The sequence below is a fragment of the Gavia stellata genome, chromosome 23, assembly GCF_030936135.1.
Source record: "Gavia stellata isolate bGavSte3 chromosome 23, bGavSte3.hap2, whole genome shotgun sequence".
Taxonomy (NCBI): Eukaryota; Metazoa; Chordata; class Aves; order Gaviiformes; family Gaviidae; genus Gavia; species Gavia stellata.
In genome coordinates this window covers 8,935,295-8,956,740 of record NC_082616.1, presented here as the reverse complement: position 1 = coordinate 8,956,740, position 21,446 = coordinate 8,935,295, and the positions used below count along the sequence as shown (strand labels likewise).

General features: G+C 35.1%; 1 protein-coding gene across 1 annotated transcript in view; it reads right to left on the bottom strand.

Annotated features, from left to right (window-relative positions):
* The window catches only part of USP34 (ubiquitin specific peptidase 34), a 138,952-nt gene that overhangs the window by 47,208 nt on the left and 70,298 nt on the right, over window positions 1–21,446 (bottom strand). The window contains exons 24-41 of the mRNA XM_059828447.1: window positions 21,092–21,191; window positions 20,797–20,956; window positions 20,240–20,366; window positions 19,996–20,143; window positions 15,579–15,679; window positions 13,853–14,062; window positions 13,092–13,217; window positions 12,184–12,306; window positions 11,974–12,057; window positions 11,570–11,656; window positions 9,597–9,797; window positions 8,179–8,261; window positions 6,907–6,947; window positions 5,805–5,929; window positions 4,581–4,733; window positions 3,221–3,349; window positions 2,016–2,071; window positions 1,796–1,916 (exon numbers count right to left, since the gene is read on the bottom strand). Coding sequence (XP_059684430.1) covers window positions 1,796–1,916; window positions 2,016–2,071; window positions 3,221–3,349; window positions 4,581–4,733; window positions 5,805–5,929; window positions 6,907–6,947; window positions 8,179–8,261; window positions 9,597–9,797; window positions 11,570–11,656; window positions 11,974–12,057; window positions 12,184–12,306; window positions 13,092–13,217; window positions 13,853–14,062; window positions 15,579–15,679; window positions 19,996–20,143; window positions 20,240–20,366; window positions 20,797–20,956; window positions 21,092–21,191 — 2,175 coding nt within the window. The remainder of the gene's footprint in view (window positions 1–1,795; window positions 1,917–2,015; window positions 2,072–3,220; window positions 3,350–4,580; window positions 4,734–5,804; window positions 5,930–6,906; window positions 6,948–8,178; window positions 8,262–9,596; window positions 9,798–11,569; window positions 11,657–11,973; window positions 12,058–12,183; window positions 12,307–13,091; window positions 13,218–13,852; window positions 14,063–15,578; window positions 15,680–19,995; window positions 20,144–20,239; window positions 20,367–20,796; window positions 20,957–21,091; window positions 21,192–21,446) is intronic.

Here is a 21,446-nt window from a genome sequence, read left to right as displayed (position 1 = left end):
GATTGAATTCCGACATGTTGGAGCAGGGAAGACAAAGAACTCTATAGATGATTTTGCTCAGAGGCTAAATGCAAACCCCCAATCTTGTTAAAAATATATCTCTTTACCATCAAAGTGGCCTTAAGATATACCTTTCTAGTGAAGCTGTGCTAGCTAGTATATGTCAAAAATGTGGGTTTGTCTACACAGTGTAGAATAAGGTAGGCAGTGATTATCTATAAAAGGCATCAAAGAAGGTAGATTGAGTATCCATTGTTGTCACAAAGTGTGACCTTTACAGTTTGACAATATTTGCTGAACAATAATTTTGTTATTTAATAAGAGAATGAATCTGAAGGGAAGAAAAGGCACAGTGGGGCATCACAATCCTCTGGGCAAGTCTAAACTATCTTCAGTATTTACCGGTGTGTTTTCCTGAGCATTTTTTCACCAGCCTTTGCTCAGAGGGAAGCATGTGGTTTCACAGTCCTGTTCTATTACATTGAACACAATACAAAACTCTTCACTGATGTGGGTTTATAATGTACAGTTAGTAAGTGTTCTTAATCGTACACAGAATTAAAAAAAAATAACAGTAGATCATGACTTAGTCTCAGAAAATGTACTAAGTCCCTGTCTCTCAGAAAAGCCAAACTCTTTTTGAGAAGTTTGCTGTGAATACTGCTCTGTTCACGTTCATCCATTTTTTCAAAGCAAATTTCTGGCCTCCCTGTGATGTACTACATACATGCAACATACTTTAGGATTCCGTATAGTATCACTCCCCTCTACTTAAGCTTCCCTTTTGTTTTCTTCTTATACTTTTCATATATCCAACCTACATAAATCTGACTTTTGCATACCTCTTCTATTTTAATTTCTGTATCATCCTCCACACTGCACTCTGTGAATCGAATTCTTGCTCTAATTTAATCTGCAAGCTCTCCATACTTAAAATGTATTTATTCCAGGAGAATTACATAGTAGTAGTCTTTTAAAATGCTGTCAGCAATGTAACTTTATGTTAGGCAGTGCACAATGTGGACACCATTAAAACTTTTGGACAGTAAAATTACCTTCAGGGCCGTTTTATGATACCAGACTAAGTAAACAGACAGGATATATGCAACATAATTGGATACAGGGGACTATTTTCCTGGTGAAACCTCACTAAAGGTCCAATCATAAGCTCAGTACAGTCTACAGAAAAAACCAGCAGTTTAAGCCAGCTTTCACACCAGGCGAAAACATCAGTTTAAGTCAGCTTTTACACCACGAATTTTTATTTCTATTTTTAGACAACGTGGCCCCAAAACACAAAGTAGCATTTTTTTAGCAGCTTCCTCTGCCTAGTCACCTTCCCATCTTATAAGCGCAGCTGGAACGTAATATTCTTATAACAGGTGTCTGCCACTGTGCAGAAGTAGAGCTTAAAAGCTACTTTTAGATCACAACTGTCCCAGGATATGGTGAAAAAGTAGCTGTTGTTAATGATTTTTAAACCAGTTAATACTGATCAGTACTAAAAACGTTTAAAGATAATAAATGAAAATAAATAAAATTTCTACGATGCAAGAACTCTATCCTGAAATTAAATATAGTTAGTTAGAAAGGGAAGGGACTGTATGTGCTACTTTTTAATAAAGGAATGATATGTATGTTTTTATTCATCACCCTAAGGCCAGAAATATTAAATGCCCTCATAGATTGAGCCCTGCAATCAAAATAGCAGAAAAAAGGTGAAATGAAGAAAGTACAGTAAGAAGAGATGACGCTATTTTGATCTCTTTGCCGTCTTTCAGTGTCCTTTTCTTACCTGGCCTTCGCGAGAAAATTTAAAGGGAGGTTTGTGCTTAATAACACTTGTTGCAAGACGAAGTAGTCCTGTAAGTCCATCATCTTCTATATTACCATCTTGATGGTCAAGGATTTCTCTGCTATATATACACATTATACAAAAGAAATGTTAAAACTCTGTCCTACTAACAATCAATGTAATGCAACTTACAAGTGAAATTGCTGTTAGCGAACCTTACCTCCGAATGCAGTCAGCAAGATGTCTTGCTAGTGCATCTAAATCAAGCAGCGTGGTCTAATTAAAAATAAAGAAAATGGAATATAAATGGAAAATAATTATGTACTTCATGAATTACAACTTATAAGCCTAGTCTGAAACCATGGTTATGATTTTGGATTAAATTTTGTCACTGCACACAGAAAATCAGGGTCAATTAAAACGCATCTTTCAAACATGCTTGCAACAATATTTCAATACATTTTTATAAATGTGATGAAAGTGTTTTTTAAAATCAATGCTGTACAGTTCTAATGAAGTCACATTTAGTCTTTCAATTCCAGATCCCACAAAAATACTCTATCTACCATACCAAAAAAAAGGGAATAGTACTATTTTAAAGAGAAGTGTTTAATTGTTATTTCTCACACGAACACGCAGTTTGTCGTCAGAAGGTTGGAAAGTCCCCTTAACTTGAGCAACATGCAGAAGTAGTAGGCAGAACTGTAGCCTAGCTAAGAGATTCAATTAATAAAATAGAAATGGAAGGAAACTGAGGAGAAGAATGAGGGCGGGGGGCAAGCAAAATTTTTTGCCTCTACTGGGAACACCTGCAGTTAGGAAAGGACAAGACTTTTCCATTCTGGAGAAACTAGGATTAAGGCTTTATCTTCCTTCCCTTCCCACACTCCTGCCACAACACTGAGAATGAACTAGACAGATTTATGTAGGGCCACAAGCCAGCACAAGCAGTTGCAGAGTTTGCCCAAAAGGTAACTTTAACTCTTCAGAGATGTTTCACAAGTTGTGAATAAGTTTTCTAACCTGTGCTAAGTGGCTGTTAACTGAATTTTTTTCCTCTTTCAGCTTTAGTGAAATACTTGATTACCTCCTCCTTAGACAGCATTGAAATTATCAACAGTGAATCTCATCAATAATTACTGTATTCCCAACATGTGTTACCTTCATCTAAGTTCACCCTCCTTGTGTATTATACCCATTCCCCGTACCTTGACTCTACAGGTTCAGTATCTGAAGCTTCCTTTGGCCAAGAGCTACTAAATACACATCAGAGAGCAGGGAAAGCTGGGACATGGTAAAGATCCAAGAGCTGTTCACAGCAGTTTACCATATCTTAAGTGAAAATGTCTCATACCGAAGTAAAAGTGGTCTGAATACCCAAATTTAAAAAAGCAAACATTCATATGAATGCAAAGCAAAACCTACCTGACTTGCATCTTTGACATGGATGTTATCAATCAGTTTGCACAGCAGCCAAAAATATTCCTTACAACCTGGTCGTAGCACTGTCTCTTCTTCATAATCCTCTATCTGTGGAAAGAAATTGCTTTTGTTCTGAAGTACATCAGACAAAATAACTGTGTATTAAAAATATGTAGTAAACCCAGTAACTGTTACAAGAATATTACTTTCTACAAGTCCCTATTTAAGATAAACCAAGTACAAGAACAATGTGTTTTACAATGGTAACAGTGTACGTTCTAATTTTCTTCTGAAATATTTATTAATTTTCTTGTAAGATTGTCAAGATGATCTGCCAGACACTTTAAAAAAAAAAATTTAACATAGTATTGACTCCATCCTAACCACTGCAAATTGCAAAATTTTCAATACTAGACTAGACAAAACATGAGAAACTTTGGCTGAATTCATCATTAGTTAGTACAACTCTAATTTTAAACTCTTCTGAAAATGAGTCAAGTAATACAAAATCTTCTGTAGATGGTTTAAATTTAACTTTTTTTTCCTAATATCAACAGTTTAAAATGAAAGTAGACTTAAACTGAATGAACCACTCACACTTGAAATCAAATGCCACACAGGGTCACACGAATAACTGCCTGACAGACCCAAAATCCAGGTTCACGTTTGACTGCCGTACAAGTCCATACAAGTGCTCTCCTTCAGATCTAGCTACATCAGCTGAAGTCAGCAGAGCCTCCCCTGATATGCATTGCTGTGTCTACAATCCCAAATTGACTTCAGGCAAAACCATCCAGGTTAGTTCAAACCATCTCTGTTAATCTGCATACATTAACAGTGAGAACTCCTCCTGAAGTAGCTTTGAAAGCATCCACAGAATCTCTTCTCTTTATTAGAGCTCTGAGGACAATAATACTCCAGCAGAAAAAGAGCAGCAATTGACTGGGGAACAATAACATTCAGCCACAACAACAGAGGGTACCTATGTACATGTAAAAGAACGTACTTATTTATGGACTTACCTACATTTAAAAGGGAAATCGAGGCGTATATTGAAAACACAACTGTTCTTCCCTAACAGTCTGTTACGTGCACACTAAAATTCCAGAACAGGAGCACTTCCTAAATGCTGTTCTTTATTACTCCAAGCACAGGCAAGCTCTAAATTACTGTAGTGTCACAGCTTTAACTACTTTTGTGAAGTTTCGGGAAGCATCTAAACCAAAAGTCTGAATACCTCAGTGTATCAGAAACAGTATGTCAGACATAATGACAGTATGTGATATAATTTTTTCTTTTTGTATTAACAAAAGTAAGTTTAAATAGTTCTTTGATAAAGTCTTGTAATTTCTTAAATTCTTACCCGGATTGGTTTCAGAGCTTGAGCATCAGGGAGAAATTTTAATAACGTTGATGCAGCCAGCAGCAGAAAGGATCGATTAATTGAGTCTCCCCCATCCAGACCAGAGAGAGATAACTTGTATAAACCATTGCAAGACTCATGGCGAACAGCAGTCTTTATGAAAAATAGAAGAATTAAATGTTTACACACATTATTTAGAGTATTTTTCTTCTTTTGTTGACTTTTCTCTCATATTTACATAATTAAGTTCCTCTCATAATACCTATCACGTTATCAAGGTAGAATATGCCTTTCTAAAAACACGTATTACAAATAACATACATTTAAATTACTTACAGAAAAATGCAAAAGATACCGTTCTAACAAAAAAGCTGATTTGTCTGTGCCCCTTGTCTCGTGTTATGTGTTTTCTATAGTAAAGATTACAGCCAGTTACTAAAACAGAAAACATCACATCTGGGCAAATTAGGGAAATCTATGTGAAGCTGGAACCTACACTTACTCATTCCTAACTATATGGTTAATTTGTTTAATTTCACTAGAAGATTTTCTTCAGAAAAATACCCACAGACTATCTCTGATCCAGCTTTGGAAGTTTACACTCTTTTTTTCCCCAGGGTTTTTAAATGGAGTCAGCATGTAAGCTTCTTCTGCGATTGAGTAATACAGCAACAGATAGTAACTATCACATCATGTCCATACCGCACCTTTAAGCAATCACTAGTAAACACAAAAATTTTCTACTATGCAAATCTTTATGCAATTTTCAAGTTTTTCTTGCATCAGGAAAAATTACTTAAAGCTAGGCAAAGATTCAGTAATGACAAACACTGTTATATTAACTTCTATTCACCTCATTTTCTGACAAAAACTATAGCTGAAAAAAACCCAATATAGTGGGAGAAGTATATTTAATCCACGTTAGAGGGTACGACCCAGAAATTCCAACAAATTATAATGCAAAAATTACCTTCAAACAGAAACCAAGAACAAAGATGAGAGTTTATAAACTGGTTTGCCATCAAGCACAAATGTGCCATCTTACACAGTATTTTAACTACAAATTATTATTTCTTAAATGGGATTGCAAGTAACTGAGTCAGATCCTGCCTACTTTTAGCAGGAAACAACATGTTCTGAACTTAATGGAAGCTTGAAACTGAAGTTAATCTTGTTCCATATTATGCACTAATTAGTAATGCACTAACTTCTCCTTTAACATACCTCCGGAATAAGAAGGGTAAGTTTCTTTAGCCAGTCTTGCAAATGATCACTGTCTGCCAGACTGGATTTCACCAAGGAACAGCAGTGAGCCCAACTCACCAAGAGCCACATTGAATAATGAGTGACTGAAAGGAAATACGGTAAGAGTAAATCACGCTGTAACTAACAGAAGAGGCTTTTAGCTGGAAGAGTTGCATGGTTCTACCACATATGACATCTATTTCAGTCATACTAACATACAAGACTAAATCCTTAGGTAGTATCTTATGTGCCAATAAACTCAGAATTTTACCAATACGCTTTCTAAATACTGAGCATTGTACTACCGATGACAATTAAATTAGATTACTCTAAGTATTACCAATCTGGGGCACAATCCTTTCCTGCATCTCTACTTCTTAAGCAGTGAGCTGGTACTTTGCTAATGGGTTGCATCATGTCTTAACACGAACATTGCCCTGGACTAACTAGTATATCTGTTCCTTTCTTCTTAACAGCTAAAAGAAAGACTTTAGCAGATGATACGTAACATTTACTGAAAATTTGAGTTCATAGACATTAACATCCGCAGGAGAGAAGAAAGTGGAAAAACTGAAGACAACGTGTAAGCCTAGGAGGACATACCTATATTCATGCATGCCTGTGCTGTACTTTTGACAATTACCTTGATACAGACTTAATCTGACACAGGTCATTTAGACCTTTTGTAAGAAACCTCTGCAAGAGGGATAGATGGGGAATTCTGGGCCTAGAATGATTTCTGTAAACCAGAATAAAGGTGACTATTGATTGGTGACTCTATTATGGTCTTATATATGCTGCTCTTTGGAAGATAAGAATACAGCTGGTTTTCCTAGTAAAAACAGCTTTTCTGGAGACGAAGGCATAGCTACAGGACAAAATTTCAATTCATATGAAACAATTTCCAGAGAAGGAAAGCCTCCCTGTGTATTCCCACCTAGATTGTAACAGCCCTAACACTACGAAGGAACACAATTTTATAGCATTCTAATGGAGGAATAAAACAAACACATAATTTGTTATCTTCAATAAGTTCTCATTATTATCAGTTCGTAACAGATAGCTATTTTGCAGCACTAACCTTCATGTCTTGATCTGTGATCAGACTGAGCTTTCAACACCCTGAACAGGAAGAAGATAAAGCTGTTTGAACTTTATCACAGAACGTAACAGATCATCACTTAGAAATACAAGTACACACAAGTAACAAAACAGTTATTTTTAAGCACCCACTAAGAAAACTAAAATCTTAATCTTGAAAGTATTTTTTTTTGCAGTATTCAAAATCAGCAACAATAATAAAACTAAGAAAATCTTCAAGTGACCCCTTAAAGCGTTACTGACTACAAGATAAAAAGGCTAGAAAAAATACCCACAACCCCTTTATTTTATCCAAAAAAGAGAAGATGTAAAATGGAACTAAGTACTGACCCATACAGAAGAAAGCTAGAATTCTTCATAGAAAACCACACTTTGAACAAACATTTGCAAACTTTAGACAAATTTTAAACATTTGTATTTATTTACTTACATTTTTTATAAGTTGCAATAAAAGGTTATGAAACCAAAACCATACCATATTTATTTAAAATTATTCCTGCAACTCAACTAGAGGTTAAAGTTAGACACACCTGCAGACTTAACTGGAAATGCTCTGAATATCCTTAACAATCTTTTAAAATATGGTAAAGCTCACTATCCATTACTTGGAATGAAGCAATTCTACAACACCAAATGTAGCAAAAAACCTGACCTCCCCAGCCCCAGTCCGACTCTGTCATGATGCAGTCTTACACAGAATTGCTTTTCTCAGGACAAAAGGCAAAAAGGACAAAAATCTCTAGTAGTCTGTTTCTGAAGGTAAAATTTTGCCTTCAGTACATGCACACTCACTAAAACACTAAGGGTAATTTCAGCAGTAATAAGCCAATGCTATTAGGATGGGAAAAGTTAAGTGAAAACCGGCAGGTGACTAAGCTGCTTAAAAGTAAATTTATTTAATTTCTCCTTTACACTGCCTTGAAATTGAGAATGCTATTTGCTACAGACAGAACAAAGAAACAGTTTTGGCATGAGAATTTATGAGAGCATAGCATATCTATTTTGTTGCTCCATGTCTTATACCCTGACCATTGAGAGTTCTTGCCACTCTCTTCTCTCTTACTCCTCCTATAAGGGTAGGATAACTACCAGAAGAGGTGACTAAGAAAACCAAGTCTAATGCCTATACTTACATTTCTGATATGGGTATTAATGGGGGCTACAGCTGAAAGAGCTATTTACTTTATTTAAAGCAGCGATGAAAATGTGCACACGTGATTAGCTTTATTACAAAAGTAAAAAGATATTGTACCTAGGTGCCAAGTTGTCATATGTATAAGCAACTGACATAAGTCGCTGAATCAAACTGGTTCCCTGGACAAGTACAAGAAACACCTTTAAAAATTGAAGTCAAAAGAAAAAAAAACAGTTAATATAACAACAAGCTTTTTGATCTGTTTTTAAATTATACACACTGTGTGAATCTAAACCAAACCCACCTGTGTAGAGGGAGGAAGAGCAAAAGACAAATCATAGTATCTCCATAGTTAAAATTTACATTGTTTTTTATTAAAAGCAGCTCTAAAGTCCTGTGTTTCATTGACTAAGTCTAGATGTTAAAATTTCATTCTATTTCTCTAAGAAAGACAATTTAACTGAATAGAAAAATCAGCCATTTATTCAATCCTTTCAGTAAAAACACAGTATTTTTTTTTAAAGCATAGACTATTCACTTCCTTTTAAAAATCATAGGCTTGAGGATGAGGTTGGATATGTAAATTCGCCTGTCTCTATGATCAACACGTTTTACTGACTATACATTCACTTAAACTATCCATTTTCAGAGAACCTGACAGGTTACACAGAATTTTCAAATCAAAGTCTGAAGAAAGTCTTCTAAAATATTTAGACCACTGCAATAAAAAATATTCATCAATGGACAATTAAAAATTTAAAACCAGTTATAGAAACTGCTAGCAGCATTTACACATAGCCAATGTTAATAAATTTAATACATTTGTTAATTTCCCTGTATCATAGTAGCTTTGGCAATTTAGGAATCTGTTTTGTCAAAAATACCTAATACTTCTAGAATAGTTAAGGTCTTCCCATGTATAACAATGACAAATGGGAGGTGTGGCTCCAGCTCACAGTTCAGATCTACACTTTCTGGCAATGACAGCTGGTCCTGTGCCCAAGAGCAATTGATTTATAGTGAACTTATCTCTGATGCCAGAATACTACCGATTACATATCAGGCTTGGTCTATGTTAGGAAACGAGCATGCAGGAATCTGGTAGGAAGGTCTACAGGTTTAGGTAAGTTTACCATACACTCACTCAGATATCCTTAGTAGAGTAAGTTATTTTAGTGTGCACTAAAGGAATCCAAAATGGATTTAGGGAGGATGGGAACAGCCCATATAACAGGTTACCACAAAAAATAGGAGTAATTAATGTGAAAAACAAAATCTAAGAAATAGGGATAAAGTATGGGAAATGTCCCAAGTCATGTGCTCACCAATCGCCAAAAAACCTTTTGGTTCCAGCTTTTAAAACTGCCAGGTTTAAAGCAACTAAAATACTTTTTAGAGGAGAATAACATGTAGGATATAGATCAATTATTAGTAACTTTTCCACTACATTATTTTATTACCAAAATAAAGGCTTCGCACAACAAAGGAGTCATTCTTCTGAAGTTCACAAAACGGACACACTGTTTGTCTCTTACCTCTGTTAAACGAGGTATATGAAGGCCCTTTGCATGGTCACTTGCGGTCTTCCTTGATTTGCCTGGCCATGTTCTTTTTCTGTGACTCTCTGCTACACCAGACCAGGCAAAGACATCATGGTAAGCTAAATCCAGATCTGAAGGATCAACTGCAAACTGGCATATCAGCTTCAGCAAGCAAGCAAGACAGTCTAGCTGCCACTGTGAGTAAGAGGAAAATGAAAATTTACTTTTTCAGGGATTTATTTTACAAATAATTCTATGCCTACTATGGAATTTGAAATGAAAAGCTTAAGTAAGGTATAAAGGATAAACAGCTAGGACTAACTGGCAAAACCTCACCAGAATAGATGCTAAAGAGGAAGGGTATTATAAAAAAAGCTTACTTTTTTAATGAAAGCATTTTCATGATCTAGTCCTATTAACAGGCGGATTCAAGACATGTATTATTCAGTGCATTAAATAACAAAGAGGAAATAGTATAGGGGTTAAGCTCTACAGTTAAGAGTCTTTCCTGCCTTGTGTTCAACTGTAGCACAGGGTATAGAGCATGGTATACAGAAGTGCTTTCAAGTTGAATATATTTAACCATGTAGAGACAACACATACTAGTTTTAAAATACCATTTTGTATTGTAACATCGCTTGGTAGATGAAAACCACTGATTCATTTAGTAAATCTTGAGATCAATTTTCATGGCTCTCAGCTGTGTGGCTATGGCCAAACATAGCACCTGCTCAGCTCCATCAGCAGAAGGTGCATCATGAGAGTAAAATGAACAAAACCAGAGCACCACATCACAGCAACACGTGAAGCAGGTCAGCTATCGAGCACCTATACATGCGTAAGTCAGGACTCTGTACTAAGACACAGTTCCAGAATCTGTTACTATTTTTGCAGTGCTGTGCATACCTTCTAAACAGACCAATAAAAGCAATCATACGAACTTTTGTTTATATATTGAATAGAAAGAATGACAATTTGTTTCTAATATTGAAATAATTTTAGAACAAATGCATCAAAATCAGTTTAAAACTACCAAACTTCTAGTAAAAAGTATACCTGCCTTCTTTTTAGCATTTCAGTAACTGTCATCAGTTTTATACATACACGTGTATGCTTGTTCATTTACTTCTTTTTATATACATACGACTCAGAGCTAGAAATATTTCATTTTTTTTAATCAAATGCCATAGAATTGAAAATAAAAGAGAAAAATTAACTCTAATTAAAAAAGTTTTCATTACGATATGAATTTAGCTCAAACTAATAATGAATAGTAATGAAAGAGACATTATATCAGAATGACTAATAATAATGTTCATTATTGAAGAGCATCTTTATTAACACTATAGCCACAATGCTACCACTTTTGTCTCAATGCCAACAAGGGGAAATGGTATTTCTTCATCTCTTCAGAGGGAAAGATAATTAACAGATTACTGCTTTTAAAACAGACTATAGTAAAAGTTTCCAAATAACAACCTTCCCTAAAACAAGCAGAAGAAAGGCAAAAATAAAGTACCCCCTTCTTGTTTGGCAAATTTTGACTTTTTAAAAGAAGTGTGATATGCAATAGCATTATCAATGCAGTTGCAATCATTCGTAAAGATGGAACCCGGATTTTTTTTTCTCTAAGATGTTCTCATGACCTACAATTTTACATTCTACGAACTAGGGTTTAAGACTGGACTAAAAATTAAACCAAAAATACATGGAAAAATACAAAGAGTGGTTTTAACATATAAAAAAACAGAAGTACGAAGATTTTTTTAAAAGAAAATTTATTCTTCCAGGAATATAAAATATTCAAGAAAAAGATGCTATTGCATAGACTCTGATGGTTTCAATTATAGAATTCATTTATTTCACTTACTGCCAAAAAAGTAACTATAACAAAGGCTGAAAGTAATGAAAGTCTTTACAAATGACAGCTATGTTATTCTGGAGAAAAAGGGTGAATAAACACCTACCACAGTCCATGATTCCTGTTCTTTAGGCTCTAAGATTCCAGAATTGAAAATTTCTAGTAACTGTTGGAGCCCTCCAGCAGCAACAAACTGTAAGTATATTACGGAACCAATGTGAGAAAAAGCGAATATAGACATATCACTAAGTTCACTTAGATACAAATCTAAGCTTTATAAGTAGTAAAAAAAATCCGATAAACTATTCAGGGAGATGTTTTATGAAAAACAATAGTTGTACCCAACTATGACAAATTTACAGGCCTGATAACACAGAAAAACTTCAAAATGTTATACCTAAATTTGAAATAAAAAACTCTAAGATGGATAATGTTTTAAATGGGCATTCATTTTCTGACTTTTTTTAAAAACTGTATTAGGCGTCACAGAATACTATAGGAAAATCAAACCTTGCAGCTCCACGTGTTTTTACTATTTTCTATTTGATCTTCACTTGAATCATCTGAGTCTGGGTAAAGATCGCTATAACTTCCCTAAAGATAAAAAAGAACAATTCATTGTAAAAACAGTTAAAGAATTAAAATACTATAAAATAACTCATCAATATATACTTTGGTTCAGAGAGAAAAACATATAATCTGTGCAAGAAACTCTATTACCGTAGATTCACGTCTTATTCTCCTGTTGGGCTTTCCCAAAGCTTCAATAATTTCCAGGGCGTACAAAAGTTTATGGGCACTTTTTATTCGCAGAAGATCCTTCCAGCTAAAGCCATCATTACCCTTAAAATATAAAAAAGACAGAAAGCAATTAACACAATTATATGTAATGCTGATCTATCTCAAAAATGCAAGGATAGGATTTTTAAAGTGACACGGACAATTTGTCTGGTTTTTAATTTCATCTATTATTTGAAATTAGACAATTTCAAGCATATTTCTATACACAATTAACAATTTGAATAATGTGAATTCAGCAATGAAATTTGAGTAAATCTCCAACATTCTTATAAGCTAAGGTACACATTATTTTAAAGCAGAGGAGGCCAGATTTTACACTCTATAACTTCCACCAAAATGTTGATGCATATGTCCATAAAGAACCATAATATCTAAAACCTGTTAATATGTAATTTCAACATAAAAGAGGCAAATTTTCATCTGTAGAGCAAGAAAACAACTAGATCAGTACCCATGTTTTGAAATCACAGAAGAAAGTACAAAAGGATTACTATCACAACAGTCATAATGTTAAAGGCTGCAGATGAAGAAACAGCTGTTCCAATTCAAACCAAAAGACTGTGACAATTAGTATTGACTATTCTTTCCATTTATTAAATATATTTTTTAAAGAAATCATAAAAACAAACTTCAGGAACTAAACTGACATCTCTGTTTAGTTTAATTTCATAAGAATTATTAGGTTTGTTTATTAGGTTTACTCATGTCTCAGCATACTTAACATACTACTTAACATTCCTATGTGGGGAAAAATCAACGAAAACACTAGACACTAAAACATCCATGTCAATAAAGATAAACATGTAAAACAAGCATTCTTTATTTACCTGCTCATCTGAAATATTCTGGAATGCCTGCAACATATTAGGGCACGTTGGCAGAAGCATTAACAGTTCCCAGACACGTCTGGATAAGTTTTCTGCATGGAGATGGAGTTCTTCACATCTTGCACTCTGACAAACCATAGAACAACCATTCTTATTGTGAACTTCTTTGTGAAAATAACCTTGCTAAGATTTCAAAGTCAAAAAATGTATGTATTCTTAATTAAGAGCTATCTGTTTCCTAGCTAATGTAAATCCATAAATGGAACATGACAATTGAAGTCTCACTGAACCTGCAAGAAACTAAGTTCCATTATCTTTACAGCGTATCACGTATTTTGAAATATTTGAGTGTAAGTATAACTTAAAAATAAACTACTTGTTTGAATATATTAGTGGTTATTTAATTTCCCACAAGCTAATGATGGCATATAAGACATAAAACTTGAGTTTTTGCAATAAAACCTTTACAAACCTTTCTTCAAGCCCATTCCCATTATTATTCACATCTATTTAAATAATCAATATTCTTTCTTAAGACTTACTTTTTTTATAGCTTCTAAAAGATTTAGAACATTTAAAATATATCAGAACAACATTGTTAAGAAAATCAGAAAAATCATAACAATGATTATACCGTATGTGAAATGTGAACATACAGACAATAAACACATCTAGCAATTGGATAGAGTACACAAGAATGAGGCTAGATAGGAAAAATAAGACTTAAACGTAATTATTCTAATAAAATTACTCTAAATCACCTCAGTATCTTCCATAGCCACTTCGCCAGAAGGAGGCTTAAAAGAGGCAAGCATCTCTAACAAATCAAAAAGGGTGGTAAGATGAGGTTCTTGCAGGAGTAAAAGCATTGGAATATTGTCCTTCTGAGGAGGAGGTAGGCAGGATGCTGGAAGCTGAACACCTTCACCTTTACGTTCTCTTCTTGGTGCACCCAGGGATACAAACACCATCTAGAAACAGAGAGAAACAAGAAGAAGGAGAGAGACAATTTTAAAAATTCATATGCTAAAACCATGGAATGTTTTCAACAGGATCAGAATAAAGAACTTAAAAGATACATCAATGTCTTTGTTGTCAGATCTTTACTGAGCAGCATTTTAGGCAGCTGCTATAATTAAAGCTTGGTTTTGCTTTCACTTCAGGCATTCATGGTGTAGTTGCATACGCTGTTTGCTGTTGTTACAGTAGATGGTCCCCTTCCCTTGTCCCTCATCCCTTATTTTGCCATTCAGGCTGGGGAGTACTGGTCTGGCATTCTAGTACTGGTCTGACTTCTCAGTAAATTAATGAAATGGCACAAAAACTAATCCAGAGGAAAAATGAGACAAATTGGCTCAAAGGACCAGAAGAATGCTAGTGAGGGCATAGCAACACAAATAGCAGCGTGGCTGGAAAAGCAGACATTTTTTACACTGGCATAACCACGTTGTGGAAAGCCATTCTCAGATGAACTGTTCCTGCTGACTAGCTATCACCTCCGTATATTGATTACACCCAGCCTTTCAAACTGAATGCTACTGCTCCTCCAAGTTCCGCAAACATAAGAATTCATCTGATCGAAGCATAGTTCAATTCTGTAAAATGATCTATGTTAATACAAAAAAAAAATTTTAAAACCTGGTTTTGCTTTTGAATTAACCCAATTCATTTAACAAAAAGAACGAAGGAACAATCGAAGACATAGCTCAACAGATCATCTGATTTGGAACCACAAGAGTCAAGACAGACTAACTGCTACAATTGCTAACAGCCAGCAATGGCACATGTAAGCGTATCAGCCAGCAATAATCTTTCTTAAAGGACGTTAACAGATCCCTGAAGGTGTACAGTATGAGTTCCGTTTTCCTTTAGATAGAAAGAACGTATGTGATGATCTGCTGGTGAGTTTTGTTACAGTCCCACCTCCCCAAAACAGTCATGATGTCATTCACACTTATACAAATCAAATCAGGCTTTGCCATACTGTTGGCTTCAGCAAACTTATAAGTAGACCGCTCTGATGGGAACTCTGAACTGAGATAAGAAATTACAGATGAGCATTTAAAAATGCTTCAGATTTAACCTGTGAAAGGAGAGAGCTAGTCACTGCTACTATGGAATTAGTATGTGTTCAACAATTCAGACAAAATGTGGATATTTGATTCTGTTTTCACTGGTCCCTCATTTTCCTTGATGAATCAAAAAACCTGAAATTTTACTTTTATTCCTTGAGTTCTCACATCTGCTAACATAACTAGAATTAGGCTTCTAAAATTATTAATTATTTTAAAGACCGACAGCAGCAAGGACCAACAGCATTAGTTTGAGCTTACAGGAGGCACATACTAGATAGCATGAAACAACTAGTTTCAGAAAAGTGTAGGATGCTTCCAAAGAAAAGCATACCTTCCACCACCGCTACATAATCAGCTGCACAACATATCACCCAATCTTTTTCAGTGACTGCTATCTATATGCTGGTAATACCTGCATATCCTTAAAACCCAATTCATGAAGCGTTTTTTCATCATAATCGGTTGTCAGTTCATGCCCAGATGAAATCATTCTCACAGGTCCCATGAGGCCACCTAGGATAAAAACATATTTCGGTAAATTTCTGGAATCATAGTTTCATTTTCTAATGAAAATGCTAAGACTTATTTTTAATAGTACACCGTTCAATAGCAATTAAAATGAGGCAAAAACTTAATGCAATTTCCTTACGAAAACTGGTTATTACGTTACACTAAATTTACTTGCATGTATTCAGAAAGAACTTTTTCCATAACAATTCACCCAATCTTGCAGTGAAAAGTGTTCACAACAGAGATTAAAACACGCCTTCCATATTTTGTAGTAAATTACGCCATGCCAGAGAAGCATAATGGAAAATGATTGTGATCATCAACAAAATCCATGTGTATCACACACCTGTGATAAAGTCGGCAAAGGCAAAGACGCAATGATTAATCTTACTTAAATGTAAGTTGGAACTGAAGGTGTCATATACTTCAGAAAGGAAAAACTGAGAACACTCTTCAAAGAATTCTCAACGTTGAACAAGAAATACGACCGATTAAAAGATTAAGAATTTTATTTCATTTGGCACAGACAATCAAGCAGTACCAAGAATCACAATGCACAATGACTTTATACCGCCGAGTATTCTGAGTAACCACCAATTCCGTTGCACAAAGATATTTGTCATGGATTGAAATTTGCTATGTTTTTCAGCCACTGTTCTTACAAGTAGCCTTTTTCCAACATTAGGCCCTCGTCCTCCATACCAGTGAAGAGCAGCCTTACACTGCCACTATACTTCAACATTGGGATTTCAATGAGGCTTAAACTTTTTTGAACCTCTTACAGAAATCTTAGGAGGTACACAGAGTTCTGTAACCTGAAAACGCTTCAAAACAGTATATTACTTGCCTATAGGAACATAGTATTCAAAGACATGGGTTAAACCAAAAAAAGCCTATGTATACACAGCGAACCCCAACTTTATTCTTTCAGTATGATAAAGACATGCATAGTGTAGAGCATGTGCAGTCAGCCTGCTTCTTCTGGTAATTACTGAAAACCCGTCACCTGTAGTCTGCAGCCACACAGTCTCTGCTGATGTGTGCACACAATAAATCCAGGTGATGCTTACCAAAACCAGCTGAGATACACACCCAAGTGCTGACATTTCCAAACTAGAGCAATCCAATGAGATGTACACACAGTAACTTTGATGGGACTGCCGGATAAATGGGGATATCAGGCAAATACATATGATCCTCAAATCCTGCCCAAACAAAATTTCTTGGATGTTCTTGGGAAAAACTGGATAGACCACAGCCCTCCAAAGACATCTGTCACTTATGAATAAAAACATGAGGGTTTTATGTGGAGTTGGGAATAATCTCACATATCTACCACTGTTCCCATCCTCCTCAGCTGGCTGCTCTGAAACTTATTAATGCAGCCATGCAAAATAATTTCCAACAGATAAAGGCAGGCAAACACATGATCCACAAAAATAATACAGAAATCTACCATCCTCTGCACTTCAGCAAACTAGTAACAGATGTCAGAAGAAAGAATACACAAACGACTTGAGGGAGAAGCAAATGCAATCTCACATTTCTCTGAGCAATGCAGATTTCAAGCCAGCAAGAGATGTTACAAAACATATTGGGACCTCAAAAGAATTACATGGTAAATGTCTGGTAAATGGGAAAAAAAATCCCATAAATTAAGTTTACTGTAGTGAAAGAGAATTAAAAGGAACATTCAATAAATGTGAATGCATCTACTACTTACAGATGCATTCCCAAAGTTTTGGCTAGTGGGCGTTCTTTGATATTCCCTTGACAGCAGCACAGTGGTAAAAACATCAGAAATGTGTCAGTAACTAATAAATGCTTTAAGGTTCTTTTAGCCCGTTTCAGAACCTGCAGCTTCACTGTCCACAATAACAGTTACCTCACTTCTGTAACAATCTGTAATTTTCAGTGTCTTCATCTTCTCAAACTAAATTTCCTTTTAAGTCAACAGGTATTAGATGTGACTGGTATCACTTCAGACATACCATTTGTTCATGAATCCCAAGAGCAGGAAAATGAAGATAACACTTTATTCAAAGATGCTGGAAATGAAATGGCCATCTACACAGTGGTGAAAAGGCAGGCTAACAGGAGTGCTACAGGAGGCCAACAGCATAAGAAAGTGGCAGTCACAGTTAATAACAGATGGAACAAACAAAAAGAAGTAAAAAAAGAAAAAAGTGCAAGTCTAGAATTCCAAGAGCCAAAAGTTGATAAAAAAAATTCGGTTATCTCTATCTATTTCGTGAAATTGAAATCCCACCCAAGAAAACAACTAAAAACCAATTAAGGACAATGAAATTTAGCTCTACAAGGACAAGACAAGAGAAAAAAACTATACTCTGATACCACGAGCCTTTACTGGAATTTGATAAACTCTGCTAGACTTCTACCTAAGCTGATGAAATAATCGCCATTTCAGGTTCCTAATCAGGAATTGTTTTTTGTTGTAGATTAACTAATACAGGTATATTAAAATGGACATAGTAAAGGTCACCGAGACAGAAGTGTGCACTATGTACCTTACAATACATGTCTCCTGTGATGCAGTATGACCCAAGTTTTTAAGTGTCAACAATCAATACACTGAACCATAATTCACAGAGATCTTTGTGACCAACAAAATGTTACTAGAAAGTCCTTCCTTTTTTTTTTTTTAATCTATACAAAACAACCCCCAAAATAGGGTACAGATGAGTAAAACGGAAGGTTTCAACTGCAAGTCTCAGTTTCAGTCCTATCTTTGCAAAAATTAGCAGTTGAAAAGTAAAACTCACGTGACTAGATTATTCCAAACACTTGGTGGCATGCACAGAACAATGCAGAGACAATTCTTCAGGAGTTAATAAAAGATTTAGTCTCTTACGGATTTTATGTATCTATCAGCCAACACAGATATCAATTACAAGACAAAGCACTTCGAGTCATTAATACAGGTTTTAAACCTAGCAAAGGACAGGGGGTTTATGAATCAATAGACACAAACTGTATGTTTCTCCAGTTTCCCATAGTTATGGTATGCTAATAATTAGTGTAATAAACAGAAAAAAATAAAAGAACATCCATGAAAAGTGTACAAAATTATGGATACCGGCACAGACACAAAAGACATTGTATATATGTAACATGACTGTACTGCAGCTGCTGTAGGACTGCAATTCTGAATTTTCTGAATCATGTGTTTCTAAAATCCCAGCTAAAACAAAAATAAAAATTTCTGCTACATGGCCATACTTGGTGGAAAACATAGACGGTTTCTTCACTAAAACTGGTGACTGGCTGGAAAAGGATTTCAGAAAGATAAACAAGATGTCTAAAATTCAGTTTGGTTTACTGACAGTGTGTCTCATTAAAACTTTTTTCTTTTTTTTTAAAGTTGTTAAACTATGAAAAGAAAGTCAGATTCATGTTTACACATATACTAATGGTCAGTGGTGTTGGAAAAAGATGTTCATGGACAGAGTTTGTTCAGATCATATGCATTACATGCTAACTCTTGCTCATAATGAGAAAGAAATAAAACATTGATGAGAAGATATTTCAGAAAAAAGTAACATTTTGAACAGCAATAACCGGTAAGAATGCTATAATATATAGATAGCATCAGTAGGATTTAGAAAATGTCCTCCTCCCAAAGGATAAAGCAGAAATTTTCATTCACTCAAAAACACATAAAGAAAGGGAGCAAGAACAGGATGCATATTCATCACACTGTAAGCAAGCAATGACCATCTAAAGAGCAAGGTGACATTCCAAATTAAGAGCATCAAAAGAGGATGAATGATCATTTTTGCGACAGGATGATCGTAATTCAAAAAGCAGTTGCAGGAGTAAGGAAAATCTTACACATGACTGGAATACATATAAGTAGGGTATAAATTATGAATTTGAATTATGACTTCAAATTTTGAATCAATGGCAGAGCCAGAAATGTATAAATTTCATGAAACATAGAATAAGGTTCTATGTAACAGAATCTCCAAATTACAGAAAACAACATAATTAATTAAAACAACAATGAGAAGAAAAATAATGTGGGGGAAAGGCTATTGGGACTTGGAGCTTGGCTAGATCTAAGGACTTCTGGCAGATCCTCATTTTCTTTGCTATTTCAAATAAATGGTATCGCTTAAGAAACAATGCTATTACTTAAAAATGAGGGTGGTGCTAACTATAACTACAGCTAGAAGAAAATAAATCATAATGCTTGCTTATTTAGGATATCTGGGGAAGAAAAGGCCACAATCTTCTAAGCTCTAAATGGATGAACCCTTGTAAGGGCAAAAAATACAGGTATGAGTACTATAGCTTACCAGGGAAATCCCCTTTGCGGCTGCTTTGGCCAAACTCCTGAAGCTGTGCTTGTTGATTTATCTGCTCCTTCTGCAAATTTTCGTACCAATGAGTGACTTCTGCCCGTAGATCAGCCACCTGATCACTAGGATACATTTCTATAGTCATCTGAAATAAAACACGTATTTTATTTTTCAAAGTGCAGAGTGGACTTACTGAAATTTAACAATGTAGGATGTACTTGTAAAAGGGCTTTTAACTTACCTTGTCGGGAAGTCCAGCTGGCTGACATACAATTCTTAGTGGTAGTGACTGTTTGTCACTCAGGGCTTTCAAGTGACTGCTGATACCAGTGCCTTCAATCTGCCACTGCCTCAGATGATACGCAAACCTTAAGCAGCAGGTGAAAACATAGAAAAAGTATTTTTGTCAATGTTTATTTAACACAAATGTTTGATAAACAATGAGAGGAAAGACAAAACTTGCACCTTTAGTCACTTGTTTTCAAAATAAGAGGAAGTTATTGATACTCTCACTCTTTTTCAAATAAAACTAAAATAACTTTGAAACAGTTTCTTTGGTGAGAGATGGGGAAACATGAACCACAGGCATACATATTTATACAAGGACAAGGGCTGACTCTGGTAACTGTTTAAACCTTATATATTACCTTTCAAAATTATCCACTACTGTCTTTACTTCAACAAAGAAAAACAAAGAAACTATTACTTAAATTACTAATAACTCATAACTCATTCATCATTATGATAAGAGGACTGTAAATAAATTCTGCATCCAAATATACCAGTGGAGCTGTTTACCTTCTCCTAAAAGCCTCCAGGTGTGTCTTCAGCATTAAGAGCCCTCTTTCGATAATGGTCAGACTTGAATGAGAGTCTTGCTCAAGGTTACTAGAAGCTATCATCAGACTCTCCATACACTTGCTAATAAATTCCTGTTCTTTTTCCAGACCAGTTTTACCTGTAATATCAGTTAAAGTAAATTATATATGCACAACTTTAGGACTATGCATTTTAATACTAAGAATAAAAAGAGGATAACACTAGATAATCCTTTACAACATTTTAAACAGAAAACAAAAACAAAAGTTTGTACCATTGATATAGTAAGAGTTGATATACTGGATAGCCGCTCGACTGACGTCACCAGACTGTGCTCTTAAAGCAATACCCCAGAATTGGTCCATGCCACACAACTGTTTTGACAAAAGGAAAACAAACACACAAACAAAACATTGCCTCATTATTTTAATAGGAGTGATGCTTTTCTGACCCAAAACATTTCATGTGCCTCTTGATGCAATTACTAAAAATATCTCTGTTGTTCCTCTGCTTGGGCTCTCATCACTGCACACATCAGTTACTATAAAATCCTAACTTTCACAGAAATATTTTCCTACTTTGAAGCATAACGAGAACTGGCTAAAATTCAGAAGAGTGAATTTTCATTT